Raw genomic sequence first — 15,109 nt, 5'->3', positions numbered from 1 at the left:
CCATAGTCCTCTATATCCTTCCAACCATGTACCTATCCAAATTTCTCTTAAATATTGAAATAGGGCCCTCATTTACCACTACTGATGGCAGTCATTTCACCTTTCTCCCTTAATCCGTGACCTCTAGTTCTAGTCTCATCGAACCTCGGGAAAAAATCTGCTTGCATTTGCTCTATCTATACCCCTCATAATTTTGTATGCCTCTATCAAACCTTCCCTCATTTTCCTACTCTCTAGGGAATAAATTCCTAACCTAGTCAAACTCTCCATTTTATTCAGGTTCTCAAGTTCTGGCAACATGGTTGTAAATTTTCTTTGCACACTTTAAATCTCATTGATATCTTTTTCTACAATGTAGGTAGGTGACCAAAATGGCACGCAATATTCCAGATTAGGCCTCAACAATGTCTTATACAAGCTAACATCCCACCTCCTGTACTCAATAATTTATTTATACAGGCTAATGTTCTGAAAGCTCTCTTTATGACATTATTTACCTGTGACATCATTTTCAAGGAATCAAGGTTCTGTATCCCCGATCCCACTGTTCTACTGCACTGCTCTGTGCCCTACTGCGCATCCTGTAAGTCTTACCCTGGTTTATCCTCCCAAAGTGCAACACTTCACATTTGTCTGCATTAAATTCTACCTGCTATTTTTCAGCCCATTTTCCCAGCTGGTCTGGATCCCACTGCAGCCTTCCTCACTCTCTACTACACCCCCAATCTTGGTGTAATCTGCAAATGTTGTATTCCAATTTACCACATTATCTTCCAGATCATTGATAATAATGTGACAATAGTCATGTCTGCATAACTCAAACTCTGAACACTACAATGGAGATAGAAAGTTTTGTTATCTATTAGTTCTCTTTTGCCTATTTGTCATCTACCATATTTTATGGCGTGTTATTCATGTGCAATTTTATAAAACGTAAATCAAAATTAATCATACATTTGAATAAGTAATTTAGAAGTATGGAATGTTTATAATATGAACATTATATTTCTCTTGTCTGAACTTTATTTGTTTTATTTTGAACTAATTGTACTTCCCTTTCTCTCCTCAGAGTTTCTGGAGTGTCTACAATAATATTCCTACAGTGACTAGTTTGCCCTTGCGCTGTAGTTACCACTTAATGAGAGGAGAAAGGCGGCCACTGTGGTAGGAAATTGGTTGTACTAATTGACCATCTAAAGGAAAATGGAACACTGACTATATATAACATTACAATGCCTTACATTTGAATTTACTTTTTTGTGCTTTTCAAAGGGAAGACGAGAGTAATGCCAAAGGAGGATTGTGGAAAATGAAAATTTCAAAAGAGCATACTGTAAGTGTATCAGGAAAGCAATAACATCTTCTGAGATATTTCAGAAAGCTGTTCTGTGTCACCATGTATTTTCTGGAGGGTTGCCTCAATAGTTAGCCCAGCAATATTGAAATAACAGTTTACCTTGGGCGGATGATTCTAATAGAAGTTTACTCTGAGCACAGGATATGTATTCAGCCCAATGGTTTAAAATATAACCACTGATCCTAAAGCTTTGAAGTGAATGCAAAGTCCAAATATCAGGACCTTTTTAAAAAAAACAGAATAATTTGGAATGTGGCATGCAATTGTATTGGAAAGTAGAATTGTAAAGTTGGTATAGAAATTCTTCTGCAGTGCTAACTGAGGAAATGGGAGATACAAACTCGAGCATTGCACAGCTACCACTTGTATAATTGCAGCATAGAGTTGAATAGAAGCTCACCATTATAAAGGTAGAGATTTAAATGATCTAATTTCACTTCCTTACTAAGCCGACCATCTTTTCCTTCCTTCCCATTCATATTAAAGTCAATATCCCCACAAGCAACATAATCTGGTGTTTCATTTTGCTGTTTATACGATAGCCTTAAGTGCAGTTAAATAAGTGTATAGTCTATAATAGGTTTTGGAACATTCTGATCTTAAGGGAGAAAATTGGTTTTTCGTAGGCCTTTATCATATTAAAAGTTGGCAGTACTTAAGTAGATACAGTATTTCTGGATACTGTACCTTTTTCTAAGTCAGGGATTCCCAACCTTTTTTATGCCTTGGGTCCCTACCATTAATTAAAGTATCTGTAGACCCCAGGTTGTGGACCTGGTCTCAATGTTAAAGTACTTTTTTTTTCTGATGTCAACATGACATACAATTTTTGAAGTGCCTATTTGCAGTTATTTAGAGAGAGAAAGAGAGAATCTTCCAACTTGCATTTAGTAGGCATTATTAACCTTTAGGTTACAACATAAGAGATAGGAGCAGGAGTAGGCCAATCGGCCCCTCAAGCCTGCTCCACCATTCAACAAGATCATGGCTGATCCAATCTTAACTCTAGTTTTCACCGAATCCCACAAGGCAACAGTGCCAACCAACAGGGCACCATGCCGCCCATTTTATTTTATTATTCATCCCGCCCAAACCCATGTGATCACCCGGGGGAAAAAAACCCGGGGAAAAATCTGGAAAATTCCTCTCCGACCCATCCAGGCTATCGAAAACTGGTCTAGGAGATCACATGGCTGATCTAAACCTAGGCTCATGTCCAATTACCTGCTCGCTCACTGTATCCCCTAATGCCATTTTTATCCAGGAAAATGTCTATCTCCGTTTTGAATTTATTGAGTGTAGTAGCTTCCACAGCTCTCTGGGGCAGCAAATTCCACAGCCCCACTACCCTCTGAGTGAAGAAATTTCTCCGCATCTCAGTCCTGGAACGGCATCCCCTTATTTTAAGATTATGCCCCCTAGTCCTAGTTTCACCCATCATTGGGAACATTCTCCCCGCATCCACCCAATCAAGCCCCTTCACAATCTTATATGTTTCAATAAGATCGCCTCTCATTCTTCGGAACTCCAATGAGTAGAGTCCCAATCTACTCAACCTCTCATCATACATCAACCCACCCATCCCCGGAATTAACCTAGTGAACCTTCTCTGCACTGCCTCGAGAGCCAGTATGTCCTTTCTTAAATATGGACACCAGAACTGCACGCAGTACTCCAGGTGTGGTCTCACCAATACCCGGTACAACTGCAGTAAGACCTCCCTGTTCTTATACTCCATCCCCCTAGCAATAAAAGCCAGCATTCCATTGGCCTTCTTGACCACCTGTTGCACTTGCATACTAACTTTTTGTGTTTCCTGCACCAGGACCCCCAGATCCCTTTGCACAGAAGCACTTTCCAGTTTCTCTCCATTTAGATAATAACTTGCTCTATTATTTTTCCTGCCAAAGTGCAAGACCTCACACTTGTCAGTATTATATTTCATCTGCCAAATGTCTGCCCAATCACTCAGCCTATCTATGTCCCCCTGCAGGGTTTCAATGTCCTCCGCACTCATTACACTCCTTCCCATCTTTGTGTCATCAGCAAACTTCGATACATTGCACTTAGTCCCTTTCTCCAAATCATTAATATAGATTGTAAAGAGTTGGGGTCCCAACACCGACCCCTGCGGAACACCACTAGTCACCAACTGCCAGTCTGAGAATAAACCATTTATCCCAACTCTCTGTCTTCTGTTAGAAAGCCAATCCTCCACCCATGCCAGAATATTATCCCCAATCCCATGATTTTTTACTTTAAGTAATAATCTTTGGTGTGGCACCTTGTCAAATGCCTTTTGGAAGTCCAAATACACCACATCCACTGGTTCCCCTTTATCTACCCTATATGTTATGTCCTCAAAGAACTCCAACAAATTTGTCAAACATGACTTCCCTTTTGTAAAGCCATGCTGACTTTGTCCTATTAAGCTATGTTTATCCAAATGCCCTGTTACTGTTTCCTTAATTATCGATTCCAACATTTTGCCAACCACAGATGTTAGGCCAACTGGCCTATAATTCCCAGCCTTCTGTCTATTGCCCTTTTTAAATAAAGGAGTTACATTAGCATTTTTCCAATCTGCCGGGACCATTGCCGAGTCCAGCGAGTTTTGAAAAATTATCACTAATGCATCCACAATCCCGACCGCCACTTCCCTTAAGACCCTAGGATGCAAGCCATGATTTATCCACCTTCAGTTCCATTAATTTATCGTACCATTTCCTTGGTGATTTGAATCGTAGTTAGCTTCTCTCCCCTTAGAGCCCCCTGTTTATCCAGTGTTGGGATATTTTGAGTGTCCTCTACTGTAAAAACTGATACAAAATATTTGTTCAGCATTTCCGCCATCTCCATGTCCCCTACCATTAATTTCCCGGTTTCATCTTCTAGGGGACCAACATTTACTTTAGCCACCCTTTTTCTTTTTATGTAACTATAAAAACTCTTACTATCTGCTTTTATGTTTTTCGCCAATTTACTTTCATAATCTATCTTCCCCTTCTTAATCAATCTTTTTGTTATTTGCTGCTGATCTTTAAAAGCTTCTCGATCTTCAATCTGCCCACTAGATTTAGCTACCTTATATAACTTTCTTTTTAGTCGTATACTTTGCTTTATTTCTTTACTTAGCCACGGATAACTTTTTTCTTTTACACCCTTTTTTCTTCAGTGGAATATATTTTTCTTGATAGTTGTAAAATAACTCCTTAAATATACAGCACTGATCAAGTACCGATCTACCCTTTAATCTATTTTCCCAATCCATCTTAAGCAATTCCGCTCTCATACCATCATAGTCTCCTTTATTTAAGCTCAGTACGCTTGTTTGAGATCCAACCCTCTCATCCTCTAATTGAATATGGAATTCGACCATGTTATGGTCACTCATTCCAAGGGGATCCTTTACTAGGACATTTTTTATTAGTCCTGTCTCATTACACAGGACCAGATCGAAGACTGCTTGCCCCCTTGTCGGCTCAGTAACGTATTGTTCAAGGAACCCATCCCGAATACACTCAATAAACACTTCTTCAAGGCTGCCGTGTCCGACTTGATTAGTCCAGTCAATATGAAAGTTAAAATCCCCCATAATTATAGCTGTTCCCTTATTACAAGCCCCAACTATTTCCTGATTTTTGCTCCGACCAACTGAGTTACAGCTGTTTGGAGGCCTATAGACTACTCCCACCACTGCTTTTTTCCCTTTACTATTTCTTATTTCTACCCAAATTGTTTCATTATCCTGATCCTTTGAGCCAATATCATTTTGCTTTATTGCAGTGATTTCTTGCTTTATTAACATAGCCACCCCACCTCCTTTTCCTTCTTGCCTGTCTCTCCTAATTGTCGAATACCCTTGTATGTTTAATTCCCAGTCCTGGTCACCCTGCAGCCATGTTTCCGTAATTGCCACAATATCATAACCATACGTAATTATTTGTACCGTCAACTCATCAATTTTATTCCTAATACTATGTGCATTCAAATAAAGGACTTTCAAATATGTTTGACACTTATTTCCTACCTTTTCCTTTTGTACAACTTTACGCTTATCTCCGTACATTCTTTCCCCTCCTGACACACTCTGTCTTTTTATTCCTCCACTTTTACCTACATCCATTACCTTCTCCATTGTCTTTTTAATTATTTGCTCTCTAGAATCCTCCCCTTGATTTTTTTTTTAAGAAGTGGAACAGGAAAGAATGGGAAGGATTGAAATTACTTAAATCCAAAGTTTTCTTTCACTTTGCATTCCTTTTGGCGATAGTAGTGGGGGGTGGTGTTGCTTTGTGGGGTAGGCAGAAGGAGAGTTTCAAATCAGAACTTTTATGTCTTAATTTTGAGAGAGCTTTACAGCTAACCAAATGTTTCTGCTTTTTTCTTAAGTTTAAAAGCTCAGTAATTAAGGATGTGAAAAGAATGACTAGGATATCTTCTACATACTGTCATTTTTGTCTCCATTGAAAAAGTACAAGTGATACAGTGCAGAAAAAGGAAGCCATGTTCCAGCTGGTGACTTGAAGGAATAGTGGCTCTTATGTGGAATGTTTATCTTTTACATGTTGAATGGGATAGCCTGAAATTTGAGCTATGTATTGCTAACCTTTTGGTAAGATGCTGGTACACTCGGATGCAGTGGCTTCCACAAGGCCAGCGAAAGGTGTTAATTGTCTTTTTTTTTAACATTTTTCTCATTTGCAAAATCCTACTGGACATTAAGAAGTTAAGGTACTCTAGGTCTACCCCATTAATGAGTTGCTTGTTGGCCGAGAAACTGAAGGAGCTAGATTTGGTGCAGATTGTGCTTCTGCCTCCATCAGAGAGACGTTGGAGCTGGAGCATGAAGGAGGTGTGCAGTCTTAAAAGCGAGTGATTGTCATAGTTGCTTTTCTTGTGATCACAAAACCCTGTTGGACATTGTTAATATGGAAAGCTGCAAGTCAAATACACTGATTTATTGGCAGACGGTGGGGGAGCTGCATAGCCATGGTTGTAGCGAGGACTAGGACTCAAGCCGTGGTGCCATCTGCTTGCATCCGCCCAAGAGAGAGACATCAGAGTCTGTGCACTCCACTGGAGTATGTGCCAGAGACAGTGTGGTGCAGTATACGTGTTAGAGTCAGTGCTGTCCGGTAGTGTTTGCTCAGCAGAAGACAGGATATATTGTGTTCGACTACAGGCTGCTGCAACATTTATGGACTCAGGGACTTGGGCTTTATATATATTTTTTGTGGTACTGTATTTTGCTGCTGTCTTGTATGTGCTATGTGTGTTTTGTGTATGATTGTTGGTACTGTATTTTGTATCTTTGCTCCAGAATAACGCTGTCTTGTTTGGCGGTATTCATGAGTATTCATATATGGTTGAATAAGATTTAAACTTGAATTATATGTCATATATAAACAGAGAACAACCCAATTCCAATTCAGTATTCTTTGTGTGTGTCATATGGCTCAATTTATAGTCCCATCATTTGTCAAAAGATTGATTCAAGTATAAAATATGATACTCCATACAGATCTGAGACAGATGTAATTTACTGTTTCTGTATTCATATTTGTGTTTACTATTACCATATATACTGTTTGCTTTGTGAACTTCATGCAAGCAAAGAATATCTTTGCACTCTGGTGTGTATGATGCTAATGTCATCTAACCTAATCTAAAATTTCATCCCGCTCCCTCTCAAAAAAAAACGGGGTTTTGCTCATCTAATGTAATATGCATCCCTACTGTAATAACTCTGGAAACATCACAGTCATTATTATAATTTGTAAAGGCTTGTATAGCTTGTATATAAGGCATTGGTTATTCTGTTTCTTTACAGCATGACTATGTTTTAAAATGTCAACACTCATTGTAAAGTGTTTTAAAACCAAGCTTTGGAAACATAGATTAGAGATATAAAACTTAATTCTATCAAATCTGCTGTTTTGTTGGTCATGCAATCATTTTATTTGTTTAAGATTAAGAATCCTTCATCAGTTCAATTCTTTTCAGAATTATTGCCATCCTTAAATTTTTGAACTTGCATTGTGACCTTGCTTAGATGGTTAAATTCATATTTGGGATGCATATTTGCAAATATCTTAAGTATTAGGAATTTATAAAGACGTTACTAAGAGGAGTTCTTTATCTGTTTCTTGTGATAGTCTGCTGTTTGGAAAGAGTTATTACTGGCTACAATTGGTGAACAATTTGTAGATTGCTGCACAGAAGGTAAGATCAGGCTTATGGGTGACATTATTGCCTTCAGTACTTTTAATGACATTTTTTGGTTAAGTAGTTCAAGATTAGAAGCGAGAAATTGGACTGCTGTATGCTGGTGAGATAACAAGATTTCCACTTCCCTTGTCTTAAATTGATGGCTTTGAGTTCCTTAAAAGGAAATATATTTTAAAGGAAAGAAGGAAGACGGAATAGCTTCTCCAAATTCTGCTAGATTATTTCACATATGAGAAGGAGAAATGCTGTGTAGTGTGTAGCTGCATGTAAAGTTGTACCCTTTCCCTCAATGTCCCATCCACCCAAGAAAAAACTTAGAGAGTGGAAACTGGCACAATTCCAGTTTCTGGTGACTCTGCTGTAAAACATATTGTATATGGACATATGTAAGAAAAGGAAGATCATCATCTGAAAGTCTATCACTTGACACAGTTTTGGATCTGAATGATTAGATTAGCTCTTGTTAGCTTTATAGATATAAATAGTTTGATAAGATGAGTGGCAATGACTTCTTCCAAGAACAGACATGGTTAATATGTGGGGGCATAATTTTAAGGTAATTGGAGGAAAATCTAAGGGGATATCAGAGGTAGATTTTTTTTTACACTGAGAATAGCAGGTGTATGGAACATGCTGCCGGGGTGGTGGTAGGGGCAGATACATTAAATAGGAGATTCTTGGATAAGCACAATGATGAAAGAAAAATTGAGTGTTGTGTGTGGGGTGGGGGGGGTGGGTGAAAGTTAGATCGAACTTGGTATAGGTTAAAGGGTCAGCAAAATAAACATGGGCCAAAGGGCCTGCACTGTGTTGTTCTATGTTGCTATGATTGGTGATAATTTTGTCTATTTTCTGATTGGTGTGCTTATCTGGGAAAAAAACATTTCTCCCCCTTCCCTTTTGCATTATAGATGTGCCATGTATGATGGCATTTCTTGTACAGCAGAAACATTAAATCAGATACTAGAGGTAAAAAATAAGCTCCCCATTTGGAACAGTTTTCAAGCAGAAACAGGTTCATTTGCACAGTACAATGAAAATGTACCTCCCTTTTAACCATCAAGTGTGCTGTCTGTATAATGCCCAGCAGAAATACAAAAGCAAACAGGTTAGTCATAACTTGGCTTTTATAATGATACCTGACATGCTGTCGACCCCATTGCCATCTGTTCCATACTTGGGTATCCCACTACTAGCCTCCAGCTTTTCTGTTTAGATACGCCTTCATTCTTGGCAACATTTTATTCCTCATTCTGTATCTTCGTACTTGTCTCTGCATCTCTTCTTGTGCTTCCTATTATATCCTAACTTCTTTCCTGTGTCCCCACTCATGACTGGTGAAGAACATTATAGAGATCTGATAGTTTTTAAATGTTTAAATATCAGGTGATTTTAAAGTGCCTAATTTGAAGTTTGTATCAAGCTTCTAACAGAATGCTGTTCACTCTGCTACAATGTATAATGGTGCTGAGGTTCATTTTAAAAATAGATCTTACAAACAATTTAACTGTTAAATTGTCAACTAAGATGGTGAGGATACTTTGAAAAATTGATCTTCACCCTTACATATTTATTGGTTACTTAATATTAGTGGGGATTACATTACAAATTTGGGTAGGGGGTACACCTGTGAGAAATGTTTTGTATCATATTTTGAATATCTCCATGCAAATTATTTCTTATTATGCTTTGCTTATATTTTAAAGTTAAAATATAAAGATGGATCTATAACTTACTGCAGATGTTACTTTCCACAGATGATGAGGTGGTTGGTGTCAGTGTCAGTGTTCGAGATCGTGAAGACATTATTCAAGTTTGGAATGTAAATGCTGCTGGAGCAAATGAAGTAACTGTTATACAAAAGATTTATCAGCTTCTCCCAAAAGTAACTTTTAAGGCAGTGTTTTATAAGCGTAAGTATTAATGCCTAAATATTTTTCATGAAACTTTTACTTCATTCTTAACAATTTGAAGCTTACATTGTGACATAAATGTTAATTTGAGTTTCCCATCCACCACCATTTTCCCCCTTTCCAATTGCTTCTGCATATCGATTCAATTTGGCTGTAAATCCTGATTTTGTTTATTTATATTTGAGAACCATGGTACCCAGTTAACATCTGGTAGTAGCTCTTAAGCAAAATATTAAGTGAAATTGGCACTGCTGCTCTCAGTGCACTAGCAATTGAGATGATCAGTAATCCATTAAAAAGATATCCAGGATTCTTAGAAAAATAACCTGGCTAGTTTACAGATTTCCCTATCACTTCCACCTGGTCTGGTCTATATGTAATTCCAATATGTATTGACTTATGAACGGTCTCAACCTAAATCATCAACTATCCATTCCCCTCTGCAGAGGTTTCCCACTGAGTTCCTTCAGTTTCCTGTTTGTTGCCTAAAATCAAGTTTTGGGGAAAAATGAATTCTTCAGATAATTCATAAGAAATATTGAAGCATTCAGGCACCTTTGCAGATTAAGTTTCATTTAAAACCCTATTCTTAAATAACAATTTTAAGGTCCTATATAACACTCAGACCATATTATTTCTGTTGACTAATAGATAAAATGAAAATATTGATAAAATTGTGTTGAGATCTTGTAATGATTGTACATCCTCTTCGAATAAGTTAATTTACTCATAAATATACATTGCTGAAACTCCATATTAACCCTGTTGATTGCAAACTGCTGACGTGAGTGATGAGGTAATTTTCTTCCACTCATTTGTATGCAACACTTTGCCCTGTGCGGTGGTTTTAATTTTGATCATCAAAAAAAAAACCTCTAACATATTAGAAAATAAAGAAGTTGATGATTGTTTATTATCAGAAATTACCATATAGTGATAATAACAAAAGTTCCTTTTGAAATTGTCGAACTTGTCTGCAGATTCTCAACTCATTTTTTTGTTTCTGTTTTGAAAAGAAATTAGTTGGGATGTACCAAATTAAAATCTTAATGATAAGGATTCACCCCTCCCCCTCTCTTGCACTCATCTTAAGCATCCTGTCACTTGATCGCAAACTAGTGATTACTTAAAGCTAAATTCACAGTACATATTGGATTTCTTTCATAGCTATACTTCTAACATTTTTCTATCATATGTGCACTATATGTGTTAATAGATTTTTAGATTAGTTCAAGGACTTGGAATGAATTAATTTACTGGAAGTGATTCTTTTCAACCAAGCAAATTTAAGGTCCTATACAGCTCCTTTTAAGGGAGAATAGAGTAGTTGTAAATATTGTACAAATTTATAAAACAAATCCCAGAAAAATAGGTTTACTGAGATCATGTCCAGGGTAAAATGAAGTTTTGTTCTCTATATAGCCAGCGGTGCTGGCTAGAAGGGCTGAATGGCCTACTCCTGCACCTACTGTCTATTGTCTATATCCCAGCAAGCTGCTTAAATTCAAAGCACCACCTCTATTACATAGTATAAAAAGTCACTAAGTTTCATGAATGTAATTTATTTCCACATCATCTCTACTATCATATATTTATCAATATTTTTATTTCTAAATTAACAGCTGCCAGCAATTTCCTATAAATATAGTTTAGGCTAATTCACCTGTAGTTTCCAGCTGTTGTCACCCTCTTATCATGAACAGGAGTATTACATTTGCAGTTTTTCAGTCTCTTGGGACCTTTCCAGAATCAAGTGATCTTTGGAAAGTCATTCACCACCTCTATAGTGACTAATTTTAAGACCATAAAATGCAAACTACTAAATGTAGAAGACCTGTCAACCTTTAATTCCATTACTTTGACAATTCCATTGTCATTGTGAATATTTAAAGTTCTTTCCCTCTGTCCCTGGATTTTCTACAAATATTGAACTGCTTTTCATATCTTTAAATGAAAAACAATTACAAAACAAAACACATAATTTGGTCCAATAGAAGAAGATCAACAGGCTGCAAGTGCTGAGGATATACCAGTTCTTTTCTGGGAGCTTATCTTGTCATTTATCAAAAATATCAAAGCCTGATTGCACAAAATGGTCTCATCAGTCTAGATAACTTTCTGTTTTGAAAGATGGCTTTAAGCAGTATATCACTAAGTGGAATAGCAAATTGAGTGATAATCTACCTCTAGCTGCAATTTAGAAATTCATCCTCCATATATGAAGTTAATTCTCATTCTGTTACAGTTCTGATCTGCTCTGCATTGGAACATCCTTTACTTTTGTTCCTCAATTACTTTTTCCTGTTATTTAAGATCCCATTGTTAGCATCTCCAGACAAATGTGTTACCTTGATTGCAATGTAACACAGTAGATGAATATAGCCTGATCCTTGGTGCACAAGTTTAACAGTGATCATTTCCTGTGGATTGACATTAACTGGCTATTTATATTTGGGGATTGGACTCCTTTTAATAAAGAAATGGTGGTATATTTTTAAAGCTTATTAACTAAAATACTGCTGTTACCCATGTGCTTTTTTACAGCTCATGAGGAGCATCATGCTTTTGAACGAGGTCGTGCCAAACCATAGCATTTCACAGCAAACACTTCATATTTAGAGTTCAGATTTTATTTGTAAAGAAGATTTGGACTCTCAGCATCATAGTGGTGAATTACAGTCGAACTTTGATAAAATAGTGAAATCAGGTGACTAATTCTGAAAAGGCAGAGGAATATTGACATTTCTGTTTGTTTCGGCTGATGTGTAACTTAGATTAAATTCTGTATTAGGTTTCTATATATAAAAAGAAGCAGAGATGCTTCTCGACTATTGATTTGATTTTCATTGCTTTAACAATAGTTAAGTTATTCTGCTTTTGACTGCATTCCTATTTTATGAATGTGGTTTCTTTTCCTAGTTTAACCAATTGTACTGTAGTTACAAATGATTTCTAATGTGCATATTAGACCTGCTGCTTAATCTGGAAGAAAATTATCAAAATCAAAATGTTTATTCACACAAGTTGAAGTCAAATCTGGTTGATTGGCATGTTACTAGTAGATCACAGTTCACTTCTCTTTCAAAAGTGATTGCACTGCATAATTATGTAAGTCACTAACTTTGGTTATGTGGATGTCTTGCACTGATAGACAAATGTTTCCATCAGAAAGTACTACAAATAGTGTATAATTATGTTTCTATTTCATTATTTCACATTGTGCAACTTTACTCACTAACTATAATTTAGGACACATTTCATTTGCAATGTATGGAAATGCTGGCCCTAAGTGAATTTTGAATCTACAGTAAATTGGTAGCACTGATACTTAATATTTCATTTACTAAAGTCTTAGTCTTAGTTGGTTATGAAATATTTGCAATTTAATTGCTACAGCACATTTTCTGTCCACAGAGATCATGTGGCAAAGAATTCGGTTTTGCAGAATGTTTCATTCTGTTGCAGTATTTATTGTCGTAGATACAGTGGAGTTATTTGGTGGGATTGTACATTTTGTTGCTACAGAACCAAAGAATTTTATTACTGTTTTGAGAAACATGGGTTGGGGCCAAGTTTGAGGCGGGGGGGTTGTGCGACGGAGGGTTGTAGGGAGGTAAAGAGCAAAGTTGAGAGTAAAAGCTGCAAATCTGGAAATGCCACCTTAAAACAAACAAGATTACAGTAGAATTGAACAAAAGTATAAATTATAATTTTGAATTTTCACTGCAAGAAACTGCAGTGTATAAATTCAATAATACAGAAAAGTTGTTTTGCCTTGACACTAAATGCGATAATGATAATCATTATAGATCTGTATGAAAAGTGTTCAACAGATCATAAGGGTTTCACACAGGCGTCGTTATTACCCAAACCGTGACAGAATGTCAAGTCATTTATTCTGCTTGTAAGAATCCACTGATTAGCATTAGATTGTTGAACTTGCATTTCTGATAATCAGAAATTATATTATCCATAAAGATTACACTGCATGGAAATTTGCCATGCCTTTAACCATATTATAAATTATTGTATCTCAATTAAATCATCAAATATCAAGTTGTCATGTATTTCCCTTCGTAGTGGTTTCAATAAACGCTGCAAAATGCATCACTGGAAGTTATAAACAGCAAATTTGCTATAAAAATGAACTGTACATCAGAGTTTAAAATTTAATACTGTAGACAGAAAAGCTATAGTGCTGCATAATTCATATTACATAACATCAAATCATGAATTATTCTTGCATTTGTTATTTTATTTGTGGAAAAAAATAAGGTTCTTCAGAGTTACTGCAGCTTTTGTACTGTAGTTTCTTGCGCACTGATTCTTTTCTTTAAAATACAAGTTTGTGCTTTTTTTAATCTCTGCTACCCAGATCTGCATACGTAAAATGAATAAAAGCACAATCTATTTTTATAGCATTCTGGGTAAACTGGTAATTCACAACTGTGAATAGTGTACACTTAATAACACAAGAAAACAAGCAGGTTTTTTTCATGAATGAACAGATCACAAACCATATTTTTTTACCCTTTTTACACACAGTAATGGAGGCTTTGTGATGGCCAGATATATACGAATGTTGTGTATCTCCAGCTATTGAAATACTCATTCAATAGAAATTTGACCAGCAAATGGTCAGTTTCAAATTGTATTCTCTTCTGATTTGAAAATAAAGGCTGTTTTCTTTCACTCATTAGTCATAGCCATAAGTTAGTCTGAAACACCCAAGTTCAAAGCTCTGAGAACTGCATGATTTTTATGTCCCAACTTAATTTCTTTGTGTCTCTAAATTCAGAATCTTCTACTGGAGATATTGTTTTATCTAGCCTCCATGGGTGTCTGGGTGTCTAGAAAAAATTGTTTTATACTTTTCTAGAATTGGTTTGTTAATAACTTTAGTCTGTTTAGAATAAAAAAAATAAATTGATATTTTAATTACGGTAATATAGGGATCAGGAGCTATGCCTTGAGTATCTGAAAGATAAAAAAGCTGGCTTAAAAGCAGAAATTGCTGAACACAGTCTTTGAAATGAAACATGGTTCCTTTTTCACAGATGCTGCCTGACCCACTGAGTGTTTCCAGAATTTTCTGCTTTAATATTAGATTTGCAGTTTTTTTTTGGATTTAAATTAATGTAAAAAGTGTGACTTTGTATGCTCAAGGTTATGAAAGATGTTACAGATCTGATATTTATATTTTGTAATCTTATTAGTACTGCTGTACCTATGCCATTCATGAATTTTGCTTGTTCATTTGGCAACTATTGAATAAAATGAAATGTGCATTATTATAATTTCAAATGATTTTTATATAAATAATTTTATCTTGATCTTTAATCAACTGAAAACACATACATTTCAGCTCTGCAACATTATATTTACTGGAAATGAAAATGTTCACGGTAATTGCATAGCAAAGCTTATAATACCTTGAATCATTAACTTTGTTGGTAAGGGCAAACTATTACCGTAATTACCAATTTAAAAACACTGAAGTTGACCACTCCACAATAAGTTAGTGTCTCTATCAGTCATAGCTCAATATCTCTGTATTTCTTCCAAAAAATATTGATGTTGCTCTTAAAAGTTCTATTTTCCAATATTC

The 15,109-nt window shown here is 36.1% G+C and overlaps 1 protein-coding gene across 1 annotated transcript in view; it reads left to right on the top strand.

The window, feature by feature from the left end:
• The window catches only part of eif4e3 (eukaryotic translation initiation factor 4E family member 3), a 76,687-nt gene extending 61,895 nt beyond the window's left edge, over positions 1 to 14,792 (top strand). Inside the window, exons 3-7 of the mRNA XM_073072384.1 lie at positions 1,070 to 1,164; positions 1,273 to 1,333; positions 7,516 to 7,582; positions 9,346 to 9,501; positions 12,046 to 14,792. Of these exons, the coding sequence (XP_072928485.1) occupies positions 1,070 to 1,164; positions 1,273 to 1,333; positions 7,516 to 7,582; positions 9,346 to 9,501; positions 12,046 to 12,092 (426 nt within the window). The 3' untranslated portion in view covers positions 12,093 to 14,792. The remainder of the gene's footprint in view (positions 1 to 1,069; positions 1,165 to 1,272; positions 1,334 to 7,515; positions 7,583 to 9,345; positions 9,502 to 12,045) is intronic.
• Positions 14,793 to 15,109: the final 317 nt, after the last annotated feature.

Source organism: Hemitrygon akajei, chromosome 19 (genome assembly GCF_048418815.1).
Source record: "Hemitrygon akajei chromosome 19, sHemAka1.3, whole genome shotgun sequence".
Taxonomy (NCBI): domain Eukaryota; kingdom Metazoa; phylum Chordata; class Chondrichthyes; order Myliobatiformes; family Dasyatidae; genus Hemitrygon; species Hemitrygon akajei.
This window is presented reverse-complemented; position numbering and strand designations above follow the sequence as displayed.